Consider the following 27,306-nt stretch of genomic DNA (forward strand, 5'->3'; position numbering starts at 1 on the left):
TTTCTGCTTGGAGCATTTCAGCAAATATATGACAGCCAAGCTTTCAGCTGTACCAGGCTATTAGGGTAGCTCTGATTCAGTTGGTTCTTGTAAGACTTTGTCACTACCCTGAGCCTTCCACAGGGAGAGGATGAGTCTGGCATTGACAGTGCTGCTCTGGGGAGGTTTGCTGAGTCTCTTGTTGGCACTTCTCTTCAATTGTTATAAATAAAAGCTGTCTTCTGTTGCTGTCAAGGGTAAAATATACCCACAAAAGAGAAAAGTAATTCCTACTTTCCAGTTTTGACACCAGATATTGCTCCCAATTGTATTATTGTCAATTTAAAAGATGCTTTCACCTGACTGTTCTCACTGAGTAAGCACCACTAGTTGTTAGCTGGTTTCCTTAAGAGATTTCTCCTAATTCCTTTATCTAGAAAATGCCCAAACAGTTACTTTTTAGTAGTTTCCTATGCATTACCATGATTAAGAGATTAAAATGCATTTTGCCATTTTAGCTATTATATCTGTATTGCATTACCAGCTGCATGCAGGTTTACCCAGTAAAAAATGACAGCTGGGAGAGTCAAGACTGGAATATTTGAGTATTGCTGCAATGTTCCCAATAAGACAACCTGAATAATTTAAGTTCTAGTGTTCTAGAGGTGTCGTGCTACAAGATGTGGTACTCCCCTTTGCAAGGCAGCAACATTAAGTTTTTTTCCCTATTCTTCATTTATAAATGTATTTCAAATTACCAGACTTCTACTTGGATACATTGCATATGTTATTGAAAAATCTGTTATGGCTGAACTACAGTTGAACCATGGGCTAGTCCTTGACCACAGAGCTGAGCTTTACAATTTGAACATAAATTATTCTGATAAAATGTATTCTAATTACTCATGAATATGAATGTTACATATATAGTGGTACCAAAAATCCAAGCTAATTAACACTCCTCCATGAGAATATCTTTAAAAAAGGTATTTACTGCATTTATAAGGTAAACTTTTTTTTTTAATGTTTAAGGGTGATTTGGAATTAAGATCTTTATAGGATAAACAATGTAAATCACAAGAACAGCCAGATATTGTATCAGAAAACTCTTTTCATCCCTAAAATAATTCGACAGGCACCTTTGTTCCCACCATAGCCTTTGCCTTAGCTCAGATGGAGGATGTGTAAAACAAAGGACTTGAGCACAGGAGCTCAGCAAGCAGTAACCCAGAAGTGTCACAGGTGAGGGTGGAAGCCTTAACACAGGCTGGAGCCCTGGCTCCTTCCAGGCACGTGTGCTGTGAAAATCCAGGTGCCTGCCTCAGGCTGCAGGGCTGTGTTTGTAGGACAGGCCACGAGCCCCTGCCTCTGGTAGGTATTCCCACAGGATAAATTGAAAGGATTCCTTGTCATTTCCCCTGTTGACTCTTCCATTTCCTCAACTCCTGCCCTTCCGATTCCTCTGGCAGCTGCTCCAGACGGAGCACAGGGGTTTTGACAACCGATGACTCAAACCCTCAGTTTGAGATAAACATCCTTTTGATAGGGAAGGCAACTGGGAATGAAAGAGGAGTAGCATCTGAACTTAAGGGACAAACAGAATTATTTTTTAAACTTACACTAATCTTGTATTTTATATGTAGAAGCACCAGATGTTAATGAGTAAAAGCAATGGGAAAGCTGTTGCTGGTGACATGACAGCAGGGTTACTTTTTTGAGCCCTTGTTTTGTGCTTGGTGGCTGATGGGATGCTGTGAAGCTCAATTAATGTGGTTGTTTTTTCTGTCACTGGGGCAGGTTCTTCAGTGCACATGGATCAGCCTTGCTGCCAAGCTCTCTATGACTTTGAGCCAGAAAATGAAGGCGAGCTTGGGTTTAAGGAAGGGGACATCATAACTTTGACCAATCAGATTGATGAGAATTGGTATGAGGGGATGTTAAATGGAGAGTCTGGCTTCTTCCCCATTAATTATGTTGAAGTGATAGTTCCCTTGCCTCAGTGATTGTGTCATTTGAGCTGTGAACATGATTTCATGACTGAAATGGATTCACAAATGTTCTGTCAGTGTGGCATTCTGTGAAAGCCTTGCTATTTGACTGACTTACTGACTTTTGTATGCGTCTTTTTAAAATTTATTTATTTTATATTCAAAAAAATTTCACCTTCCCTGATTTGTCGACCTGCAAAAAAACCCATACCCAGTTTTTTTGCTTTGTGCCTTGAAGATCACTGTATGAAGTGTTTACTGGTAGCTCACTGTTGCTCCAAAAATGCATTTCCTTGCTATTATTGTATGTGGGTTTTTTTTATCTTTGGCTGAAATGATTTTACTGTTGAAAACCATTTCTAAAAATACTGTTAGTGAAGCTAACTGTAACCAGTTCCTAAGTTACTGATGTCATTGAGCTCTTTTCATCTATCACACTGTAATTTATTGTGAACAAGTTAATACATCTTTTGCATTGTATGTTGACAAAAGGCAAAGTGGTTGTTGTCAATATTAAGATGATGTTGTACTAAGTACAAGTTCTCAGCATTGAAAATTCCTATAATTTACTGACCAAACTGAATAAATATTTCTGTGGGATAAGAACAGTGGTTGCTGCATCTGTACTTATGGTTCTGGCACTTGTTTGAGCTGGAGTCCGCTTTTGCTGAATAGATCAGCTTTCAGTGACAAAACCAATGCTACATTAAAAAAATGCATTAATAAAGAAAGTATTAGTTTTATGACACCTCTGCACTGCAGTTTTAATAATCTTGCTACTTCTCTATTGACTGTTTAGCATTTGTCTGTTAACATTTTTTTCTAGCAGAAGGAAAGAGACATATTCCTTGGAACTAAGTACAAACAGCTCCTAGTTCCATAGGGTTTGTATAAAACTCCAGTGAGAGAGGGGTGAGCAGCACTGGTGCCTACTACAAATAAATGAAAAGTCAACACACTTCTATTTTTTATATTTAGTTGAAAGGGATGGAAAGGAGGAGAAAGAGAAGACTATGTGGTGATGGAAACATGCAATAACTAAAAATATACCAAAAAAGCCTCAAGATGAAGATGGAATCACTTTGTTTTTCTGTTTACCATCTCCTGCTTTGCTTAGTAATGTAGTAGTGACCAAACAAAGTGAGCAGCCCTGCAGGAACATGCTCTCCATACAAGACAAATTGATGAGATTTTATGGGCAAGCTGTCTACTGAAGATTCCTCTTAAGCTCATAGCAGCTCAGCTCTGGGTGAAGTAGGTGATAAATATAGACAGGAGAGCACAGTGCAGTTCTGAAGGTTTCTTCACTCTGCAGTCCCTAAAGTCACCAGTTTTATTACTGCAAAGTCTTTTGAACCACTCAAGAGAAATCATTGAACAGATAGACCTTTATTATTTAATCTGCAAATATTTAAATCCAAGACTGCTTTTATATACATGAAAAATATCTTTAATAGTTAAAAAAGTTTAAGAAACTAAGATAAATACAGCAAAGTTAGAGCAGCAGCTATTTCTGTTGTTTGAGATGGAACAAGAATTTGGATCTGCTACAATCCAAGTCTTAAACCAGCATGTACTCTTGATGTCTCAAAATTAGAAAGCACTTTTAAATAATATAGGAGTTAAACTAGCGTAAGGAAAGCCTCACCTTAACACCTGCATCCTAACACAAAGCAGGTCTTGAATTTGGAACTGAACACTTTGGCAAGGTAAAAGACAGTCAAAACACTATTCCAGCATTGAGAGAAATCTGCAGGCTCAGCTGCTGCCCTCCCCTCCTGCTCTGAGGTGGAAGTTTACTTCATGTGGCTCAAAGCCCTTCCTTTCCCCCAGGGGCAGCAGGGGAGCAGAGTGACTGCAGTGCCCCTGAGGCTGCCTGTCCCCTCCTGAGGGTCCAGGACAGGCTTTCCATGGAGCACAGAGCTACAGCATGACAGGGAATTGCACACTGGCCCATGAACAGTGTTCTCCCAGCTGTCCAGTTGGACGTACACACAGCTGCAGCCTGCATGGAGGTTCAGCACGGGAGGGCTCCAAGTGCAGCCATTTTGATGCGTTTTTCACTACAGTTAGTGCTTTCTAGTTTTGATTTTTGACTTAGCATATTTTTCTCTCTAGCTCCTTAGAAAGCTGTTCAAACAGTGCCAGCAGCGCTGGTCACAGTACCTGCTCTGTCAGAATGAGATGCTTTTTCACATTTATAGGATACATTTGTCCAAGTTAAGGCTGGCACAGCTCTGCTGTGATACAGTGTATCTAGGACTATACAATACTGAAATGGGGATTTCCAGCTGCTAGACTATAGAAACAGTACATTTAATAACAGGCAGGAATATTTTTGACAACTTTCTTTTAATTCTAAAGTGTTTCACTCTAGGAAATGATCTAGACCAGTTTTATGTATTTCTGCACCAGGATGTAAGCAGGAAACATTTCAGACACTCATCACTCTTCAGGAGAATGTTTTACTTCAGACTTGCTCAAGGTGCAAGGGTGTGATCAGTCCCACGTTTCCCACTCAGGCTTGAAAGAGAAGTTTGGAGGAACACCATGTCAGAATATTGAGAAAGCTGAGGCAGCCTCCTGTTCATTGTCAAGTATTTAACATCCTTCTAGGGCACATGTTTAGAAGCTTTGTAAACTCTGTACCCTCCTCTGTTTCAGCAGGTCACAGAAACCAGATCCTTGTGTAGAAGTAAAAATAAAAATAACTTCACATGGAGCTTGTATTCTACTGCTCTTTGTACCAGTAAATCCAAGGCCAGGGTCCAGTATCAGAAGGTAGGAAATTCCATCATGTTATGGACAATGCTTCTCACAAAGACATCAGATGGAATATGTGAATTCCAAGTTCCAGATATTACAGAAGATATCTACACACATAGTCTATGTCACCTGGGACTGAGAGGCGTTTTCAGATGATTGTCCACATTACATGACAGAACAGCTGGGATCTTCATTTTGCTGCAGAGAGAAAACATGAAAACATTAGGCTAATTAGCATGTGTACAAGCTTAATATGTCTTGCTGGTTACCTACTTGATCCTCATATAGGCAGGTAGGGTTTTTAGCACTTTGTAGATTTAGTTACTTATTAATAAAGCAAAGCAGATTTTCAAGAGGCAGAACATGAACTGTACTACACAAGTCTTTAAGTCCATGCAATACATGAGCCTGTGCCTTCCTTAATGAAAGGCCATCAAACTACCCATGACTACCTTGGTTCCTAAGCATCAGAACCTAAGTGGCATGCAGATACATGCTGCCCTCATTAGGATGGTAAAAGCAGAAGCAAAAAAGCCTGGAAACCCTGCCTTCCTTTAAAGCCCAGCATGCCTTCTTTCCATTATTTTACTGCATGCAACAAAGTTAACTTTTGTTTACTAAGCAGCCATTTCAGTACTACCAATGCAGCAGAAGCATATAGCTACTAATGTCAAAAGTTTGATAGGAATTCAGCAAACAGGAATGGCATTAAAATTTGATTGGAAGTATTAGAATTGATTCTTACCATAAATGGCACACAACTGTATTGTAAAGTTGCTGATAAAACAGATTAGAAGTGTAAGGAAAAAAGTTACTTTTGCTTTCCATCATTGATGACCAAACAAGTCATATTAGTGAACTCAAAAAAATGCCTTTTAAAATAGAAAGAAGCCACCCTTGAGGAGAGGCCCTACACTGAATATGAGAAGAGGCTTGTGTCACTGAGAGCCCAAAGGGCAGAACAGCATTATAGACCTCCTCTGTAGCTTCTTTAACAGGGTCTCACCATCCTTCAGTGAGACTGAAAATATTACAAGAATGTGCATGCAAGTCAGAAGACTGATAAACATCCTTTAAGCCACATGGTATTATAGTAACAGATATTTACCCAGATTTTCTGTTTGAAAGGACCAAAAAGTAAAATAAAAAACCAGCAGGCACTTTAGGTACTTTTTTTTCCCAGAAAGACAATACTAAGTTACTTTTAAGTTAGTTTTTAGACAGATACATTATGAAAATATCTAGGAAAGGGTAGTGGGAGCTTTGACCTAGTGCAGTAAGATGCAACTCCTCCTTGTAACTGTGTAGGATCAGTTTTAGGAAGAGCTGTGGTTGCTTAACATGTCAGCAGGAAGGAGAGAGTTTTTAGCTAAGCATCCCCTTGCTCTCAGGCTTTGGACCTTGTACCATAGTACTGTTTCAGGTCAAGATACAAACAAACTTGAGTCAAGAACAGTCTATAACTCTTCGGTTATGACCAACTTAAAACCTCATATTAGTTGGTTTAGACTACTTCAGCAATTAAAGCTAGCTAATAGTATATCAAAGTACAGTAGGAGCATCCAAAATGCATCAGTTCGGAGTTCTATTGTGGTCAGTCAAAAGCCATTTGAAGGGGCTGGAGAGTCTTGCACAGGATGCAAGTTTGTAGCCAAAAGTTTGTAAGTCTATTGACCTTAAGTTCACACTGAAGTAATCTTAAAAGCAAGCCAGGGACACCGGAGTGTCAAGTAAGTCACTTCATCCCACAGAAGTAGGTAGTGTTTGCACAGTGTTCTGTTCTCAGGATAACAGCTTTTAAGTTAATTCATAATCAGGTATTTAGGTGAAATGGACATTAAAGGCTGTAATTTTCAGTGTGTCAGTAATAAGATATCAAATAATTAATGCTGCTGTTTGATCGTACTCAACCAGAGAATAAGCAAAACTTCAGTTGCATTTCTGATGCGAAGCCATGCAAGCTACATCCTACGTGGGACAAGAGACTGCAGCACTACTGATGAAGCAAGTTTTCTATGAGGTGACAGGCATGGATCTCACCATCTCACCTGCTTAAGGATGCTCACAGGAACCACTATCATGAAACCAAACAACATTTCTTTTTTCTTCTTCTTTTGGTCTGACATCAAGAAAAACATTAAGAGTTGCGGGATATGAATAGTACTTGAAGAAGTATTTTCATTTAGTAAGGAAAAGAAATGGCCATTGAATGACTCTGCTGATAGTATGTATTTAAACTTCAGGCAGCTTACCTGAGGTGCAAATGCCACTTCACTTCCAGTTATTTCTTCATAATCATCATCTTGCTCACTTTCTTCTCCTCTGGGTACAAGCATTATCTTCCTCTCTGCGAGTTCCTAGAATACAATTGAATTGCCACCAAGACCCCTCAGGAATTAAGCACAAACAAGTTTAGCATTAGGACAGTAGAAGTGTTTTATTATTTCACTTACCTCCCCATCATCTGTAATGAGTGTAACACCAATATTATCCCCAGCTCCCCAAGACTTCTGAGACTTCCAGACCAGATCACTAGGACCTGGGCTTACACCAGCAGCTGCACCCCAGATCTGCAACAGAGTTAGCGTGAGCGTCTAACCACAGAAGAAGATTCTTCAGATTACAATTCACTCGTATATATTTTATATATAATAATATAATTATTAAGTATTTTAATGCCAAAGACACCCAGTAGGAGAAACAGAACCACTATAATCCCTGGCAAATGAGTTCTTTTCAGGACTACCAAGAATGGAGGTAAAGATTTTCTAGCTGAAGACTGTAAAACAGTGCATAAAAGGCTGTTAACAGCTTCTACCCAATGGAGAGGTAGCCCTGCTTGGCCATACAGAACATTTGAGTCACAGAGCCAGGCCATAGTCCCAGACATGCTCAGGGCTGCAATTTGTGTGGGCAAGAGCCTCTCGCCTGGGGTCGCTCACAGATCTATTGAACAAGCTCCTCCACAGTTTGGAGCAGCAAGTGTAGAGTTCAGCTCTTTGATCACCATGTACATGTACTTAGAGTATGATTTTAGAGCCAATATTTAGCTTAGTACTACAAATCATGAGCTCAGCATTGCTGACCTGGAGTAGGCTAAAGATTTTAGTAACAGTCTCTGCACAACTTTTATCAAGTCACAGGAGTATGGGAAACCCTAAGAAAAAACTAGAATACAATGATTCTGTTAGAGCACACTCCTGTCTGGGATGACCCAAGTTCAGTTCAAGCTTTAAAGAAAATTTAATTTCAGATCAAGGTGCTGCAATGATTTTTCCCATATCCATCTCCACATAAAATAAGAGCTTTAGTTCTTTAGACACTTGCAGTACCTGTCTAGATATTTTCCATATTACAGGAATCTCTACTGACATCTAACATCAGAGCAGAGATCTGAGGAAGTTTTGCAAACCCAGTACCTACTGTAACTACTTGGCCTGCCTGAAGAGTGAACTGTGAAGGAAACTTGTAAGTAACATCTGCCACACTTCCAATACGTCGTCTCAACACCCAGCCATGTAGAGGTTGATCCTGTGGGACAAGAGATTTCTCTGAGTATTACAGACCAACACCATATAATTCAAACACAAGGTTCTTTCCAGACTCATGGGCCAGTTTTAATCCCCCTCCTGTAGCATACAAGTATCTGACAATTTTGAGGAAGCATCCACATTTCCATTAAAACTTCCCAATGTTTTCTCCCTGTACTTTAGGATTAATCTTAGTCAAGTTAAGCCATATCTATTCTTACCTTCCATTAAAGGCGGGGGGGGGGGGGGGGGTCATGATGCTCTTTGCCAGGGAGAGTCTGATAAATGAAGTTTGCCGTGGCCACCTACTAACTCTATATATGTATATATACACACATGCATAAAAAACACCTTAAAACTTCATGGGTCACTGTGTATTTCAGGCTGAAATTACTGAACCACAAGCCACATGTTTTGAAGTCTTGATGATGAATTCTAATAGTGCTGGATTTGCAAACTAAACTAGTCAAAGAATTAGCTAATTGGCCAGATAAACTCTATGCATAGATTAGATATCATCAACTCTATTCAACCTTTTAGCTGTTTTAAGTGTTTTTGACTAAGACGAAGCCATCTTTATCTAATTTACTGAAGCACATTATTTAGTTCATCAAGGGTCAGTAGTACTTCTGATAGTGCTTGCCTAAATCTGATGACAAACAGCTGAAGGTGTTAGATTTCTGCATAAGAAAACCCCCTGCACCCAAAAGCACCTCCCAGACAGCCCTGGGAACAGAACACCTGCAGTACCAAAGGGTCAGCCTCTGATCTGTCACTAAGCTAAAGCCATCCCCAAGCAGTCACACATTGCAATGCAGACTTGAAAATGAAAGTACCTCATCAGAGTGGTTTTTAAGCCTCACAAATTTCCCATCTGCATCAATCTCTTCAATAGATATATTTCCAGTAGCTGAAACATGCTGAATAGTCTTAAATGCAGCACTATGTTCCCTCTTTTTGGTTTCTTTGATTTTCCTTTTCTTCCCGTGCAGGAACCGTCGCCCCTGACTTGCTGCTTGAGTTGCTGTGCTGTGTGAAGATGGACTGGGTGACAGCTTTAGCCTAGAAGAGAGTCAGATAACGTTCACCTGAATATCAGATGTGCTTTTTTTCTTCTCACAACTACCCTCCCACTATATCCAAGCCTAATAGCTTCCTATATACAAGCTTTCCATAGGGTCTTGAATACAAAATTTTACTTTTATTGGCAAGAGTAGCTAAATGGCTTGTTAAGTTTGGAAGACAGCCCCAAAGTTCAGAGCAAGCTTGTATTGATAAGAGAAGATTGACAACTGCACTAAATATTCATTTAAAGTATCAACAGACAAAGTCTTCAGTGAAAGTTATTTTAAGTTTTTGACCCTTCTTAGCATGAATTGAGAGTCCATGTTCTCACCACACATACAAGATACCATGTCTGCATAGACGGGAGTTGATCCAAGTTCCCAGCTTCATTCATGGAACTTGAGTGTTCTTTGATAGACCTCTGAGATGCAGCACAAAACTCAGAGAGTTGAGGAGTGTTTAATGGACCTTTGAATTTTATCAGCTGGGTTTATGAAGTTACTTCATCTTACTATACATGTGGTAGATGTGGGCTATAAATACCATTTACAGAAGATTACACTTCAGTAACTGAATTACTAATGATGTGCTTAGTGCTTGTTTCTTGTCTCCTCCACATTCTGAAGGACAAACAGTGTGGAGGTCTTGGATGAAGCAAGTTCTCATAATGAAGATCTCATCATAGCCTACCTCTGTTCCTCTCCTTCCAGCATCTTCCTGTATGCATTTATTTCCAAATCTAGAGCCAGTTTCACATCTAAGAGATGCTCATACTCTTCCAGCTGTGCTTGTGCCTGCTTCTGAGCTTGTGCCATTTCTTCCTCCTTTTCAGCCATGCGCCTTCGATGGAGATCACGATCATAATCCAGCAAATTCTGTAGCTCCTTTATTCTGCTCTCCAAAGCAACATTCTAAAATTATGGGGATCAGGGGAAAAAATAAATCATAAGTGAAGATTAGAGAGAAGAGGCCAATGTTTTGAATCGAGAGTAAACTGAAGTAATTATAAGGTTATACAAATAAAGACAGCACCTGGGTTTGATATTGATTAACTTGAGATACCAGAGTATCAACTCTCTTCTGTGTTTCCATCAGTTCCTCCCGAGCAGCATTGGCAAACTCAGTATTTCTTGCTGCAGTTAGCTGGGCATTCTCCATCTGTGGATAAGTCACGGTTAGTTACGAGTTGCATATTACCATGTATTATAAATAAGGAAGGAGAACCAAATAATTTTCACCTGTCACACCTGGAAATAGTTATGTTTTACTAAAGTGTACAGATACCAGTAAAGTTCAGGTCAGGAAGTTCTATATTGCTTTTGGGGGGGTTACACAAGTTTGACATTTATGTCAGAAAAAGTAATAATTAGGTTGTGAAAATTGCTGGATTAGGGTATTTCAGTTAGTGGACATTGTATAGATATTAAGTAAATTGATTCTCCAGAAGACTAATGGAGAATATGTTTAGAAGCTGCTTGTCAAAGCATAGGGCTGCAGGATATTGGGTGTACAAATCAAACTATTATCACTCTTCCCCAGAAGGTCTATTATTAAAGAGTTCCTGCATCATTACAAGCAGCATTGAGTTCCTCTAAAAATAGCTCAATCTTGAGATGTCCCAAGAAAGGATAAAGTGCTCCTACAAGAGGCACTTATCGACTTTTCAGTGGAAACAGAAACACAAGCATCCAAAGGAATTCCCTGAGTTGGTATGCCAGCTGGTGTGTAGGAAAAGTTAGGTCTTATTCAAGACTGAAATTGCTTAATACAAACAACACGCCTTGGTCCTGAATCTGTCAGAAGTCTGAAATATGATCAACTTTTCCTAATCACTCCCTGTATTTATGCTTGAACCAGTTTTGTTAGGGATCAAATGTTTGCAGAAATCCTCTGTCAAATTTGACACTGCTTTGAAATTCCATGACAACTTATGCCAAGAAGCTCTGCAGTGAATGCAGGGGCTCCATCAGTCAGCTGTCTGTGCCAGTGTGACCTTAATTATGTCAAGGTGCAGAGAACTTCAGCTTTGTTTTACTGTCACCTTTTACAAACTCACCTTTGCACTGAATGTTCGCTCCATCTCCTCTTTGTAACCTTGAATTTGTTCTTCATGTTGTTTTCTGAGCCCCTGCAGAGCATCTGAGAGCTTACTCTCAAATTCTCTTTGACGGCCAGATTCTACTTCTGCTATCCTGCTCTCATGGGCTCTTTTGGTCTCCTTGAGCTCCTAGGAGAAGAAATTTCTCAGAGAATAAACAAGCAATACAGTTTGAAACTGGATTTAGTGTACCAGGTTCACAAGTCCTATTGAAGCAGATTTATCATTGAGTACCCAGTAATTCATATTTATGCATATCTTATTCATCCATTAAGTCTGGCACATCCACCTTGCTGCCTCACTATTGTTTTTCCACCTCACTGCCAACATTGCTTAAACTAATAAATGTAGTAAATATTTGATTTGTAAGACTAATTCTTTGAACTAGGTAGATTCTGTTTGTTTTTTTAACTTAGAACACATGCACATACACTTCAGTTTCTTTAAGCACTTTACTTCACCTATTCTTGTTTTATTCAAAAAGTTAGAGAAATTAGAATTCTCTGTCACTTAAACCACACTTTGAGATTCCTACCAGTGAGAAGGAAGCTGGTCTACATTCATATGTAAGCCATTCATTTAGTTGTATGTACTGCCCTCTCTCACAAAGTTGGGAACACAAGTTGCTTAGAGGAGATTTAACTTCTACAATTACTTTAGACTTCAGGTAAACGCCTGGAATAATTTAACAGTAACTAATATATGCATTTGCACTTACACAAAGTGATATATTGGGATTTCAGTTGAAAATTCTCATATTCCAGATACCTATTGCTACTATCCCAGTTAACATGAGGTTGTGCACTTTCCTGAGCCTTCCTAGCTAGGTGGATTTTATGAGCTGATGGGCTGCCATAGGTTGCTAGTTACCTTTTAAGAGATAAAAGCAATGTTAAGATGGGCTTTAAGTGCATCCAGGGATCATGGACACCTAAAAAGATGCCTTGTTAATAAGCTAAAACATACATCTTCATGAAGGCGCTTCTGGAACGTCATTTCTTCCTGCAAAGTTTTCATATGGTTTTCTAGGTCCACCCTCCTCAACATCTCACTGTGGAGATGCTTTTTAGTATCCTCCAGTGACAGATTCAGCTAGAAAAGACAGACAACAGGGTTATCAGAATTAAGAGGTATTTTTTCAAATTAAGGCAGCCAATTTGTTACAGGCCATTCAACTTCATTCCCACAGCAATCAAAACACGCTGGGTGTGTGAAGTGGGTTGCTCTGTGTAAGTTCTTCTTTCAGTGGGATCCAGAATATCAGCAACAGAGAGAATCCTGTTTAATTGTTATGTCGACCAGATTTCCCACAAGGCAAATATAGAACAGCCCTTAATCTCACTAGCTGAATTTGACTCCTCAAAGTAGACTTCTGATGAATCAATTGTACTATCCATATATATTCCTCCCCTTTACCAGTATTATTATTCCAAACTTCTTTTTAACTTCTAACACAATTTTTTGACACTTAATGAATAAACCCCTCCAAATATAGTCTATGTTGACAAACTATTATACCCTTCCAGTACTAGGCACTTCCCTGATGTATTAGAGAATGCTACAAGGACTATAGCAGTACATTTCATCTTGCTTTGACTTTAGAACAAGAAACATTACATCCTATGGTCATAGACTTAAATGTACCTACAACAGAGGAAGTTTTAAGGAAACCACCATTAGTAGCATTTGCTTTCAGCAAGATTGTGGAAATCTTTTTGTCTACCTGTCGCTGTCATAGTTAACAGGCTTTCTCTGCTTTTAAATATCAATAACTAAAAACAAGCAAAAACTGCAGGGGTGAAAGCAAAGTTTAGATTCCAGTATCAAGCCTTACACTGAGTACTTGATCCTTTAATTCACGGAGCTCATTCTCCAAAGTCCGGTTCTCATTCAGGGCTGTTGCTAAATCAGCTTCCTTCGCGTTTAGCTGGGCATCGAGGTCTCTCACACGGGCCTGGGCCACGTTTAAATCAGTTTCTTTTTTTGAATTCCTACAAGGAAGAATTTTATGCTGTTAAGTGCAGCTGGTGAGGGAGGGTTTGTTCTCAATGTATTTCCCTTCAGAGGGGTCCGTGGTTAAACACCGGAGAGGTTAGTCAGGCTCACGGTGAGAGCACAAAACAAACCAGACAGGGCCCTCCGACAAGCATCATTTGTTAACACCAGAGAGATTCCTGACCCATTTTCCAGCTCGTTCTGTGCGAAGCCCATGCGGAAGCCAGCTATTTTCCACGGCATTCCCAGCCAGAGAGGGAAGGGACGGCACAGGCCTCCGGCTCCACGGGGAGGGCTGGGCACGCTCAGCGACCGGAGCGGGACCCGCCTTCACGGACAGCCCCGCGGAGGCCGGGCCGTGAGGGCAGCCCGGGGCCGGCGGCGCTGGTCCCTCACGGGGCGGGGTAGCTGAGGCCGCCGGCGGTGCCGCTCCGCCTCCCCCGGGATGTCCTGCCCGCAGCACACAGGGAGCTTTGTGCCCCGGAGGCCACCGGCCCGCCCGGGAGCTGCCCCGCTGGGGCTTTGCCTCCCGCAGCCCCTCAGCCACCGCCGCGAGTGACTCCCTGCCCTCCCTCACGCCGCAGCGGAGTTACAGGGCGAGGGGAGCTTTAGAGCAGAGAAGAGACCATCTGCAGACCAGTGCCCAGGTACTGCAAGCGCAGGTACCACCTGCACGGCCAGCACACTTCACTTGCCATTGGCATCACAGTGGAGGAGTGCGAGGAGGGCCCACAACGAGTTCCTCTCAGGGAAGAACGCACTGATAATTCCCCAGACTGCTCTAACTTTTAAAATCCCTGCAGTTGCCTGCCCACTGTCCAGAGCCCCTGCTCAAAACGCGTATTTGAGATTACAAAGAGTAAAGGAAGTTCTCAATTTATTTTGGCAACATCTGTTCTGCCAAGTGGCAAAGTTGTGTCAATTCGTACAATGAGTTTTCCAGTGGATAACTGAAACCGGCTGGCAAAAGTCCAAAGTAATTCTGCAGGATTGATCAGCTCTAGAAAGCTTGAGCTGCAAGGAAAGATTGGAAAAAACTAAGGGTTGTTTAGTCTAGAGAAAAGTGACAGGAGACAGAACAGTTTTTAAATACATGAAGGACTGCTACATAGAGTTAGGGAATCTGTTTTCCATGTCTACTGTGGAGAAGACAGGGAGCTCCAAGCTTAAATTGCAGGGAGGAATATGTGGGTTAGATGTTAGGGAGAGGAAACTAACAGTTCACCACTGAAACACACTGCCTGGGGGGGATATTCTGGAATCTCCATCATCTGGAATTTAAAATAAGGGTTACACAAAATCTGCTGGAAGGGATGCAGGTATGGCCAGTTCCAGCACATGCTTGGGGCATGGGGCTACATCAGGTGCTTGCTCAAGGCCTTTTCTAGCCCTGCTCTTCAGAGACATTTACTCTTTACTCAGACTAGGAAAAACATAACTCTACTAACAGTGAAAAACAAGATAACATGCTGTAGTTTTAGTATTTACAGGTTTCTTTCTTTTCTAGGTATTAATTATTCACCCTCCTTTTGGAGTCTCTGCTATCACTACCACTTACTGTATTAGGTATAGTATTAAGTATGCCAATAACACTACTTAATATTGACTGTTTCATCCTACAATAATATAAATTTCATTCTGCAATCAAAGTGTGTGCAAAACTGAAATTCCATTAGTATCTGTTTTAACAGTCCACTTTCCAATGTAAGCATCTGATGGCCAGGCTCAGGTTTCCTGGATATTCTTTCCCAAAAAATACTATTTTCAAAAAGCCCTGGAGAAAGACATTTCATCTTTAAGAACAACAATTTAAGAAGTCTCTCTTTGACAAGAGCATTTACTACCCTTTTAATCCAAGTTTGGGGTTCAGAACACCACTTTACAGCCCTGTGCAGCAAGCAGTGACAGTTACAGTACTCTGCAACATTCCATATACCAACCATTCCAGAGCTAAGAGTGGCCTACAGACTATCAATTACAAGCAAAAACTTTGAGGCACTGCCAATCATTCCTTGTAAATCAGGATGTCACATATGCTTGATCTGGAGAATTTAAATAATTTTACCAAAAGATTTCAGGTATGTTTGAAACAGACTCCAGTTTGTCAAGACCAGAGGATGTCAGCAGCACGTACAGAATTCATTCTTACAACATCAGTTGCTATACTGTGTTTGGCAGGTTCAGGAGCAAAATGCACATCCACACTCCCTGGTGCAGAAAGGAACTGGTCTTGTCTTTCTCTGCTGTGTTACTGCAGTTGCTTTGACCTTCCCGAGGCTCTGAATTCCACCAATACACTTATCTACAGCTCCTCCTCCCCAAACATCTTTGGCCTACTTCCAGTCACCAGTTTCAGTAGCAAGAAAAAACCAAATGCAATCAGTTTATTGTTGTCAAAAACTTTGAGTCTCTTAATCAGGGATTAATAAGAGCCAAGAGTTAATGCTGTTGGGAAATTATCTGGTGACATTTCATTCTATAAGAGTTAAACAGCCACCAGGTTATTTAAAGGGTGTATATATAAGGACACGATAGCCTCAAAGTTTGTTCCAAGTCATCTGAGACATTTGCAGTAAGGCAGCCCAGATACAACACACATTAATATTAGGACTTCAGTCTAGTCCTTTCAGAAACCAATAGGTACCAGGTATCATTTCCCACGGGCTGTACATTTAACCACTTCTAAGAACTAGTTACTGTAAAGGAAAAAACCCAACCCAGCAGTCTAGAGGATTGCATAGCTGCCAAGTCTAAAGCTTTATAAACAAAGCCAGAGTTATACAAACACAAAGAGCAGCAGAAAAGTCTTAGAACAGGCATTACCCCTCTCCTCACTGTCCACTCAAAGTGGCTGGTTAGATTTACGAAACAGGTCTGTGAGCCAAAATCCAGCATGACTGAGACTGCCCAACAACTATGCAGCTGAAAACAGAAGCTTACGGTAAAAATGTGTTATTCCTAACTAGAAGAGCTACCTGAGTCCTACTGAGTCTGTGAAGGGGCAATACTACCTCCAGGCATTAAAAGAAGCTGGTGGCTAAATTTGCTCTGACACAGGTTTATAACAAGACGTAAGGGGCCTGTGGACATCCAAATTATTACAAGTCCATAACTGATCTAGGGGTACAATGGGGCATTACAGTAACTAGCAGTGCTAGCAGGCTGTGTATTTCTATAAAGGAAGCTTGGTGGGATTGGACACTTGTTCACACACCTCTTCCTCCTTCAAGACAATGGGATAGCACTTACATTGCCTTTGTTCCAGGCTTGGCAAGCCTAGACAAATAACGATTCCAGGCTCAGGATACACATCTTACAAGAAAGTCAAGCTAGAACAGCAGGCAGCTCATCTGAGACTTAAAAGCAACTAGGAAAACTTCTGAGCAGTACCAACCTGGACCAGGTCAAGCCATACTGCTCCCAGAACTATCTTCTCTCTGTATTCCCATCTGGGCAAAGTCTGAGCTAAACAGCCCAAAAAAGATGCATGCTGACTCCATACAAACACTCCTTCCACTGCTCCATAACTTTCTAGAACCTTTCCAGCATCTTGAGTGTTTGTAAACACGGGTGTGGTGCCAAACCCATGCCGCTATGAATTCATAGCCCAGAAGGACACCCAGCACCCCACATTCTGTAGGAGCCCCATGCCCATCTCAGGCAGGTGCTGATGTGACCCCATAGCATCGGAGGTACTCAGCAGCGTGCCCCCAGCACACCTTCAGAACAGGCAGCCGGACGTCTCCTAACCCAAGACGCTCCAACCCCAGAGGGCAACACCTTCGGGGTTATCACACCTGCACGACCCGGACACGCAACATCACCGCGCACTCCTCCCACAACCCACGGGCTCCTGCCAGAAGCATCCTCTTCCCCTCACCCTGCAGACACCCCAAAAGAGGCGGCTCTCCGGGGCGTCCCCGGGCAGGGAGGCCTGCTCGGGGCCGGGGCACCGACCTGACGTGCAGCTGCCGGTGCTCCTCGCCGATCTTGCCCAGCTCCACCTGCAGCGTGGCCCGCTCGATGGCGATGTCGTCCAGCGCCCGGCGGGCGTCGGCCAGCTCCGCCTCGTAGCGGAGCCGCAGGCAGCCCAGCTCCCGGTCGCTGCCCGCCTGCTGCTCGTTCAGCCGCTGCTGCAGCACCGACTTGTCGGCCTCCAGCGCCCGCACCCGCTCGATGTAGGCGGCCAGGCGGTCATTGAGCTGCCGCAGCTCCTCCTTCTCCTGCAGCCGGCTGAGCCGCGCCGGGCTCAGCGGGGACTCGGCGGCGCGGCTGGCGGAGCGGCTCCCGCTGGCCGGCGTGGGGGGCAGCGCCGTGGCCATGGCAGCCTCCGCTCGGGCCCCGCCGCCGCCGCCGGGACCGCCCCGCGCAGGACACCCAGCGCCCGCCGCCGCCCCGGTATAAATAGCCGCCAGCTGCCGCCGGCCCGCGGCGAGAGTGGGCAGCTTAAAGGGCTCGGGCTGTGCCCCGCAGCCGCCCAGGCCCGGCCGAGCCCTGTAGAAAACACTTTTTTTTTTTTTAATTTGTTTTTTTTTCTGCTTTATCTTTCGCATGTGCCTTGCTACATCTTATCAGTCCAATGGTGCTGCCCGGAGAGGGCGGGGAAGGAAAAACCTACCGCAGCCCTGCGTTCTCACAGACCGGTGCAAGTGGTCGGGGCGAAACCAAAATCCCAGTTTAAGGAAAATGCATGGCAGCTGCAGTGATGCTCACACTCCAGCATGCTGCTGCGTCAGTGCTCTGCCTGTTGTGTTCGGGATTTTTTTTTGCAAATTGTTCAGCTGATGAAAATAGCCCTTTTTGTTCTGCTCTTTGTGGGCCTTTTAAGCTTTCCTGTCAGCCATCCCACTTATATAGTGTTCTGGTTAAAAGCTGATGTTGTGTGAGCAAAAGGACGAACAGAGGTGGAAAGAGAAGCTGCATGAAGACAAATGTTTGAAGCAGTCTGTAAAGCCTTACACTAATTACATCTAATAAAAATCAGTGTTTAGTAAAAAGGTTGCTTCAGCACTTCTTTAGTAGTGATGTGAATGGTGATAGTTGTCAGTTTTCTCCAGCAGCTAATTAATTTATTCTTTTTACTTACATTTTTGAGAGCAGATGCTGTAGGAAACTCATTCAGCGTGAGCATAAAAATCTCTGAACATTACTGTAACTGTTAATTACGCTGTTTGTTGTAGCAGTTACAGGAAACATCAATTAAGATCTTAGCTTATTATTATACACAGAAAAATAATCTTGGCATCATCTTAGAGTTCTTTAAATGTAAATACAGATTTTTATGAAGATTGTAGTCATAAATTCAAGCTTCTTTATATAGGTGGACAGGCAGGTAACCTAGGAGAACAACATAGCTGGCCCCAAGAGTTTAGCTAGGGAGTTTAGAATTAAGTCATTTATACCTCTGGATACAAAGTTACAGAGTAGAGAAGGATATAGAAGAATGTATGGATCCACATCAAAGATTTTTTTTCTGACCATCTTTACACATTTGTATAAAAACCCAGGATATAATTTCAAGATTCTAAAGCTACGTGCAGCATAGGAGTGACACAGAGCCAGACTGAGCTCCTCTGGTTCTTGTCCGAGCAACACTACCAGGAAATTCTTTCCTGCAGAGCTGTTCCAGTGTTTTATTTTGATATAATGAGTACTTGTTTGTCCTTCATTGCCAATAGAAATCTCAATTCAAGAAAAATAAAAAGTACAGTTTAAATCTGAACATGTACCTCTAAGATCAAGATGTGTACATCTGAGGGCTTCTTTCAGCTTTGATACCTCAGTCCTCTACAAAGAACACTGTGATCCTATGCCACTGCCATGCTTGATCATTGCATGTTACTGGCCAGCTGTTCAAATACGTTGTATGGTTTTGGAACAGATGCAGAACAAAGCAAGAAATCTGCTATTCTAAGAATATTTTTCTAGCCTGCCAAGGCTTTGTAATAATGCAAACAAAAACAGCTGAAAGAAATAGTCCAAAAATAGTCTGAGCTAGTTTTATCTTTTGTGTTCTTTACCTACTCTCCCTGTGCGAGAACAGAAGGAGGCAACTTAAGAAAAGCATAATGGAAGTCTGTTGCTGATTCTTTTCTTTGTGATATTTTTTTCTGAGTTCTTCTTTGATAGTCTGTATTACTTAGACCATAAATATAGTTGAGGAATTCCTGCAGAGATAAGCTTGTGCCATCCTTTCCTACTGTTTCAAGTTTAAAGATACTAAGAATATTCCAGGATTAAGAGATAGGGAGGAAAAAAATGTGGGAAAAAGTACATATCCCAGACTAAATCACAGTAAAAACTATTCTACAAATAGTCCTTTTACAGTAAAATATAGATATGGGAGATTTAGAAGCTATTAGCAGATGCCACAAAGTTGGCATAAAAAAACCTGGATTTTTTCAAGTATCTTAATGAGCCCTTGATCCTGAGTTGGTGAAATTAGGTGAAAAAAAGAATACAGCAATGAAGTAATACAATAAAAAACAGGAAAAAGTCAGGTAAAATTTCCTTATCCTTTTCCATAGGTATCTTCTAACTAATTGCAGCCAGGTGTAAGCAATGTGTCCCTATTGGTCCCAAAATGTTATCAGGGCTCCCAGTGCACCAACAGCCTTCACGACCTTGACCAGCCTCAGCTGAGGCTTCTGCCCACGCTGCTTCCCAGGGCTGCTGGAGCTCCATTTAAGCTCTGCCCTGGGCCCTAATTCCCCTCTTTTAACCTCCTTTGTGGTTTGCTGAGCTGTGGGCTCTGGTGGCTCATGAACTGATTTTTTGGCTTGCTTTGGACCAGCCTGGTTACTGTACCTTTGCCAGGGCTCTTTGCACCCCTGGCTGTCCCCTCTAGCCCCCTGTGTGTCTTACCTAGGAGCAGTGGGACAGGGCCACAGCTTGTGTCTCCTCCCTCCTGCCTACCTAACTGGGCTTTCTGTCCATTGGGAAACAACTGGACTTCACCACTCCTTGGATGACAGTTTGTTAGAGCAATGACTGCTAAATACTTAGGTGAGTGAAATTTCTAGACTTTTTTTTTTTTTTTTTTTGGTGACCCAATACAAAATGCTTGAATTCACGTTTACTTTTCAAGGGTTAAATGCAGTTGAGTCTGTATATAGTAAGCAGTCAGGCTTGGCTATTGTGACATTTTTTTTGCTGACAAACATAGGCATAGATGCAGAATCAGCATAAACAACAGAAAGTTTTGTAGCAATTTAGTGGTTTTTGCTGGATGTTAATCTGCTGCGTAAATCCTGAGGGTCTCTTTCTAAATACCCATTGGAAGTAAATTAAGGTATCACTGGGCAGTGTAACACTTTGAGGAGTCACTATACATAGCAGTAATATTGTTTCAAACTATATTACTCTGAGGCATTGGAATGTATCAATAAACACCTTCCTAAGCAGCCTTTTTACAGATAGCTGTTAGTGACTCACACACAACCAGAGCTAAGGAGGACAAATTGAGTTCTGTTGGCCTGATAATGGTTGCCACAGTACCAGACTAGGTACTTCTCCATGAGAAAATTAGAGTTCACCCACCAGAAAGGTTAAAGGGCAGTTTCTGTGTCATTGGTGGTAGTACACAGAGATGGGAAAGGCCTTTGCAGAACATGTCACTGCACAAATGACCCTCCTCTGCAGTACTGCAGCTTATGCCTCTATTTGCCTGGTTAAATTAAGCAGTACAAGTCAGTTGGCTTATAGTGGCTTTTGTCTGCTTTGGAACAGCAGATAGTTCCTTCTATAAGTTGGTAACAGAGGAAAAAATTAATCTATTTGTGGCCTTACGAGATGCAAACGTAAATAACAGATTTTGTTTAGTAGAATATGAAATGTAGAAAATACACTAGATAATAGTATTTTGTAGGTGACACTGGGCAAGTCTCTGGCTTAGGCTGTCCTGGTTTCCAGCTGCCAGTGCCCAAATTCTGCTCTCAGCTACAAACACAGCAGCTGTTGCTATGCATATTGGTATTGCTGTGCCCAGCACCTGGCTTGCTGTGTGAAGGTGCATGGTGGAGTGTGCATTCATCCTCTCTTCATAACCTCACTGTGTGTGTCACTAGTATTCATCTCAATGATGTATCATGCATTTCTTCCAACTTTTTAAATTTTGATTCCTTCTCCCTGTTTGCTGCTTATGTTCTCTTCCATTTCCATCTTGGTGGATGCTCATGTAGTGACATGTCACATGTAGTGACTCATCTTGTCACACACAGTCCACCTACTTTGCTCTTGCTCTTCCCCAGTGAGCCATTACAGAGAGGGCAGGTCCTGCTGACCTTTGTTGCTCATGACTTGCAATAGAATTGATTTCCTCAGAGCCCCTGTTAATTCACCAAATGTTGCCTCTTTCACATAGCACTCGATAACATTTTATTTTTAACAATCACAGAAGTGAGTGCCATCCCAGAATGAGGACAACAGGTCATTGTCACTGTTGCATGAGAAGAAAATGGCAGATGAGTTCAAGAATCCAATATGCCATATCCATAGTCTCAGTGGGGTTATGTTGTTTTGCAAGCTAGAAAGAATATCTGTTAACACATAGCTACGTGTAGATAAACTGAAACTATTTTACCTCTGCAATGAATTTTTCATTTTGCTTTATCTGCATTCAACCTTTATCTATACAAATCCATAATTTCTAATTATGCCCAACATAATCACCTAAATCTTTTTGAGAGTATATTTTGGAAACCCACAAAATGATCATGTAAGTGTGTTGTAAGTTTATCTCAAAACGTTGACTCTAACATTTCAGTTAAGGCTGTGAACTAGAACAAAAAGTAAGTTTGTGCCATTTGAAGGTGTTTGTTTTGCTCCTACTGTATAGGATCATAAATATGCAAATGAGCCACAAGTTGTTTTGCTTAAGCACCAAAGGAATATGACAGACAAGAAGGGACAAATATTTATTCAAATACTTGAAATAGTGACCATTTGAATATATTGTTTTTGGTTAATTCTGGAGTCATTTGAACACAAACTGAGAGGAAGACAGTAGTTTTCTTCTGTGGTGTTTAGGTCTATACATAAGTAGTTTTTCTTTCTGTAAGCCTCAAGAATTTTTTTCTACTTACTATATTGATGGAGCTGGTTCCAAAGCCCAGGGCAAGGATCTACATGGAATGCAATGGGTTCCATAACACCAAGAAACGAAAGACAGGGTGCTGGGGCTGAACTTTATACTGATAGAGGCTTTACTCTTTATAGGGTATAACATACCTGTGAAGGGCGACAGTGTGTGATTGCTCTCTGCCCTGGAGGGTTTGTTATTTCAGGGTAAACAAGCACCCTGTGCACATACAATGCAGGGCCAAAGAACTGATCAGACTGTGCCAGGGTTCTTAATTACTCTAGTTAGAGGAAATTTAACATTTTGCTTTCATTAATCAGTTGGGAGCAGAACTATTACTGATAACTTTGAGATGTTGAACCAAAACGCAGTTTCTGTGTGGGGCCTCTGCAGGATACTTCCAATTTTGCTATACATTAGTCAGAATGCTGATTTATGAGCTTAAAGTTGTTCTGCACCGTTTCAGTGGATGTTAAGTTTGTAGTTTAGCCAAACATATTTTCTCTTGAGTAGTAAAGACTTTTGTTGCGATGAAAGAATGGCCTTCGTGATCATCTGATTTCCTTAGCTGAACTTGTTTCAGGGAAATAATATATATAAAGTGGAATCTGTTGAAGTGGTATGTCTACCTGCATTTCAGGACAAAGCTAAATAGAGAAGTATGGGGTTTCTCTTTTAAATATGAATGTTTTCTATTAATATTCAAAGAGTGAAATTTGGTGGTTATCATGTGATTTAACAGAGGGGTTTTTTTGCCAGACCAGAGATTTAATTTTTTTTCAGCTTGGCCCTTTGGCACCTATATCTTGCAGAATCTTTTTTCTCTGGCACTTCTGCCTGTGCTGTTGAGTGCAAGTTGAAATTTTCTGTTACAATTGGACATAAATCAAGAAATTACAAAATATTTCATGGTTATGTTTGATAGTGATGACACATGGTTTTCACTTAAGTCTGTGTAAAGCAAAGGATAAGACCATCATATTTCCAATCTTCTTCCTCATGAGAGCCTGTGCCAGCTGTACAGATAGATGCCATTGCCATTATGTGCTCAATGAAATTATGAGTGCAAACGTCCGTATTTCACAATTTTATGAACAGTAAGGGCTTTAGAGTTGTCATTTGAAATGTAATTTAAGTTATGCATATTTTAGAGACCAGCAAAAACAAAGCACGTGTGGAATAAAAACACCTTGCTAAAAGCAAGAGACAAATACATCTGAACTGAGTGTTAAAAGTTTTGCTATAGTTTGTTATTCAAAAATTGTATACTGACTCTGCTGGGCTAATGTGGCATGAGTGGGAATTAAAAGACTGTGTGGTAAAAACTGCTACTAAGGTAATATCTAAAGCACTTGACACTGGACCAGAGATGTGCAAACATAATGTAATAGGCAAAGAACAGAAATTCTGCCTTGAAGAGTTTATAATCCACATGGACAAGATGGAGTAAGCAAAAAGGAAGTCAAGTATTTCTTTAGAAAATGATGTTTTATTTTAAACTTGAATGGTCAGTTATTTTTTGCAGAACTGCTGACAAACTTCTCCAGGTATGAAAATTAAGCAAACAGAACCTCTAAGTTTGTGGCCCTTTTAACTTTAGGGTGTGTGCTAAGGAGTCTGCTGTGGAGCTGCAGGTGCTGTGAATTTTGAAGTGCTTGTTTTCAATCACATCTTGCTTGGACACCTGAGTGTCATTCAGTTTTTTCTTGGCTCAGCAGAAGGGGTTATGGAGACCTCCAACAGGAGTCAATATTTCGAAGCTTCCAGATTCACTGGAAGTCTAGAGAGAAAAGAGTGAAGTGGCAGGAGCATAATGTGAGGCTGAGGTGAAGAAATTAAATTAGATAAAGGAGAACACAAATCAGCATTCAATGAGAATGAGATTCACACAGGAAAATGCCCTGTTTTCACATAGGAAAGTGCTGTCCAAAACCCTGTGTAATTTCTGGTAGTAGGCTAAAGCTGTTTTTGTGCTCCAAATACTGTTATTTTCTGGGAGCTCATCTCCCTTGCGAAAAGGATGATTTCAGTGTAACAAAAACAGACCATGAATTGTGGGAGAGAATGGTATTAACAACACTCAAGTAAGTTCAGCAGCTGGGGTAAGACCTTCCTGATCTCTACTTTCCGAGGTAGGTACCACAAGGTACTTGTGTTGTTTACTGTAATGCTGCTTTCTGAAATCTCCCTGGGGGCTAATGCTTGTGGCTGCTTATCTCCATTTTCTTATGTGCTGTAAAAATTCAGACATAGAATCTCTAACCCGGGACCAGGATCACATGAGGAATTAAGTGTGTGTGTGTGTAAACAGCAGCCTCGCTTGAGTTGCTGAATTGGATGTCAGCTAGGCTGCTTTCTAGTACACAATTCTTCTACACTCAAATTTATTGCAGATGAACACACGTTTCTAGCACTTGCATATATTAATTTTAAGAGAAGAAATATTCTGAGTAAGGATGGTGCCAGCTGTGTACATTCCTAAGATGGCAGGTTTTGAGGGTCAGCTTCATCACCATGGTTTTGGGAAAGGAAAATGTATTTTCTACATTAGATGGTCTAATGACTAAATTCTAGCTTTAAAATCACCTGTGATCAAGTCTGAAGTATATGCTATCTGCATGGGTATGCCATTTTGGAAGATAACAATTATAGGGTTATAACTGATGTCACAGTGAAAGGACTGTTTAAGTAACTGTGGCAACTGAAATGGATGGGAAGCCAAGCTTTACAGAAAGTGGATACACTTTCAGCTGAGAGGGATTAGAAAAACAGAGGATCGGATCCTTAGCAGCGCTCTTGCCTGTTACACAGCCTATTATCATAATGTACACACTGGGAGGAGCAGCTTGCCTCAGGTGTCAGGGCGCACCTGAGACAGAGCAGCCCGTGAGTTCCAGAGGCACGGAGGAGGCAGCCCGGGCAGCGCAGGTGTCTCTGCGAGGTCGCAGCCAACCTCAGCGCTGCTCCCGGCCGGGCGTGCGGCTCTCTCGGGGCTGCCGGTGCCGGGCTCTGCAGGCTGGTTTCAGCAGAGGGCACTCTGTTCCTAACGATAGAGGAGGCGCCTTCCAGTGCTGGTGAGAAACCTAAACAGATTGGAAAAGTTTCCAGTGCAACATATTTGAACAAACTCTTCATCGGTTATGTTTAGTTCACTGGAGCATATTTTTAACTTCAGTGGCAGGGATCAGAGCCCTTTCTCTACGTGCTGCTCTTAGCGGACTCGACGAAAGTTTGGAACATCAGTGGAAGCCGTGGTGCAAAGGTAGAGGGTTTTGGCGGTCCTGTTTAGCAGCTCGAAGCTCAGAGGGAGAACGAGAGCAAAGCTATCGTACGAGACATACTCGTCAGATTTACAGTAGGAAACCTAAAAATATTGTAGAGGGCAGCATGACTGAAGACCTCCTCGGTGCGAGCAGATTTGCAGCTGTATTGTGAGAGTTACTTGCAGATGAGACAGAGGATGGTTGTGGTTTTGGAAGCCGCTTCGCATCAGAAGCAGGGGCTGACTTCACGGTAGCTTTTGCCCCTCGGGGAAAGACGAACCACTCGGTCCGGGGCTGCCGGGGTCCCGGCCCCCGACATCGGAGCGTCGCCAGTGCCTCCGCAGCCGGGGCTGGGGGGGACGGGCCCGCTTGGCCGCCCGCCCGCTCTTGCTGGCCGGGGAGGCAGAGGCTGCGCGGGGGGTGCCGAGCGAGCGGCGGAGCCGGGCCGGGCCGGGCCGTGGCCTCGCGCCGCAGGTGGAGGCGCCCGGGCGGCTCCGGCCGGGGCCGGGCTGCGGCGGGCGGGCGGGGGCGGCCCGCTGCCAGCAGCCTGTAGGACCTTGGCTGAGGCGCGGCGGTGGGCTGGAGCCTGGCGTGAGGGAGGGGCCGCCGCTCGCGGGGCAGGATGCTGCATCCCCGGTGCCGTGACAGACGAGGCTCTCCCGTGCGCCGGCGGTGCCCTGCCCGCTCCCCGCCGCCCTCCCGGCCCCGCTGCGCGCTCCCCGCCGCGCCGCTCCAGGTGGGTGAGCTCGGCGGCAGCCCCGGGGCAGGGCAGGGCAGCCCCCGGCCCTCTGCCCGGAGAGGGCGGAGCGGGGGGCGGCAGCGGTGCTGGGCGAGGGTCGCTCTAGGGGAGGCTCTGGCGGGGCACGGAGCGCTGGTGCTTGTCCGGTACTCAGGCCAGGCACCCGCACCTGGGAAATACCGGAGCCCGGTGTGTTTGGCCACTTGGGTTTCTCGGCAATGCCTGGACAAGGGGGGGGGGGGGGAAATAAGAAGTCTTCTTTTATTGCAGAGTTGATACTTTTGAATGACAAAAGCATCCAGGAGCGCTAAAGATTTTGGGAGGGAGGGGAACTCCAGGATGTTTTTGGAGGGAGAGAATAAAATGCTTCTTTCTGTAAGGAATCTTAATTATGTTCAGTTGACAGGTGCAAGAACTGTTTGGATAGATGGTTTTCCTTTGGGATGCCTGATTTTTTAGAAAGGAGTACTTTATTTGAAGGAGTATTTTGCATATACTGTGGGGCTTGGCTCACTTGTGGGGTGGTGGCTGAGGGGAGGGAGGGCTGTTTGTGTGTGTGTTGGGGGTGCATGAAACTTGCAGGGTTTTGAGATCACTCTTGTAAAGTATGGTCTAATAAGGTGCGTTGACACAAGGAATTAACAGAATTAGTAGTGTTATTACATGATGGGGTTTTTTTGGCAATTTTAAATTGGCAAGTCCGTGTTGGCTTTGTAATTTTGATGATCACTAAATTGATGTCTTTTTCTTTTTTTTTTTTCTGTACTCTGATTAAGCCCTGATTGTTTAGTCTCTGAGCTGTTA

General features: G+C 42.7%; 3 protein-coding genes across 10 annotated transcripts in view; 2 read left to right on the top strand and 1 right to left on the bottom strand.

Annotated features, from left to right (window-relative positions):
- Positions 1-2,573, top strand: part of SH3GL3 (SH3 domain containing GRB2 like 3, endophilin A3) — a 56,013-nt gene extending 53,440 nt beyond the window's left edge. For all 3 annotated transcript variants that reach the window (XM_048318263.1, XM_048318261.1, XM_048318262.1), the window contains exon 9: positions 1,777-2,573. In XM_048318263.1, coding sequence (XP_048174220.1) covers positions 1,777-1,982 — 206 coding nt within the window. In that variant the 3' untranslated portion in view covers positions 1,983-2,573. The remainder of the gene's footprint in view (positions 1-1,776) is intronic.
- Positions 2,574-3,337: 764 nt separating this feature from the next.
- LOC125332889 (lamin-L(III)-like) lies at positions 3,338-18,087 on the bottom strand. 4 transcript variants are annotated; one of them, XR_007206659.1, is made up of 13 exons: positions 17,379-18,086; positions 13,261-13,417; positions 12,393-12,518; positions 11,385-11,555; positions 10,361-10,486; positions 10,019-10,239; positions 9,100-9,325; positions 8,157-8,264; positions 7,187-7,303; positions 6,986-7,090; positions 6,782-6,852; positions 5,479-5,510; positions 4,873-4,931 (listed from the first exon to the last, which is right to left on the bottom strand). XR_007206659.1 is itself a non-coding variant. In XM_048318256.1 (12 exons), exons 1-12 carry the CDS (start codon positions 17,972-17,974, stop codon positions 4,859-4,861), a joined length of 2,058 nt encoding a protein of 685 aa, XP_048174213.1. In that variant the 5' UTR covers positions 17,975-18,087; the 3' UTR covers positions 3,338-4,858. The 4 variants fall into 4 exon arrangements, 3 of the variants coding, with proteins under 3 accessions (XP_048174213.1, XP_048174214.1, XP_048174216.1); XM_048318256.1 differs by lacking the exon at positions 6,782-6,852 and having other exon boundaries at positions 3,338-4,931; positions 17,379-18,087; XM_048318257.1 differs by lacking the exon at positions 5,479-5,510 and having other exon boundaries at positions 3,338-4,931; positions 17,379-18,085.
- Positions 18,088-25,613: 7,526 nt separating this feature from the next.
- Positions 25,614-27,306, top strand: part of ADAMTSL3 (ADAMTS like 3) — a 174,311-nt gene continuing 172,618 nt past the window's right edge. Inside the window, exon 1 of one of the 3 annotated variants that reach the window (XM_048318254.1) lies at positions 25,614-25,762. The gene's annotated coding sequence lies outside the window, so the exon portion shown is untranslated. Of the gene's footprint in view, positions 25,763-26,392; positions 26,500-27,306 lie in introns of those variants that run through there. The other 2 variants (XM_048318255.1, XM_048318252.1) reach the window with 2 other exon arrangements.

Source organism: Corvus hawaiiensis, chromosome 13 (genome assembly GCF_020740725.1).
Source record: "Corvus hawaiiensis isolate bCorHaw1 chromosome 13, bCorHaw1.pri.cur, whole genome shotgun sequence".
NCBI lineage: Eukaryota > Metazoa > Chordata > Aves > Passeriformes > Corvidae > Corvus > Corvus hawaiiensis.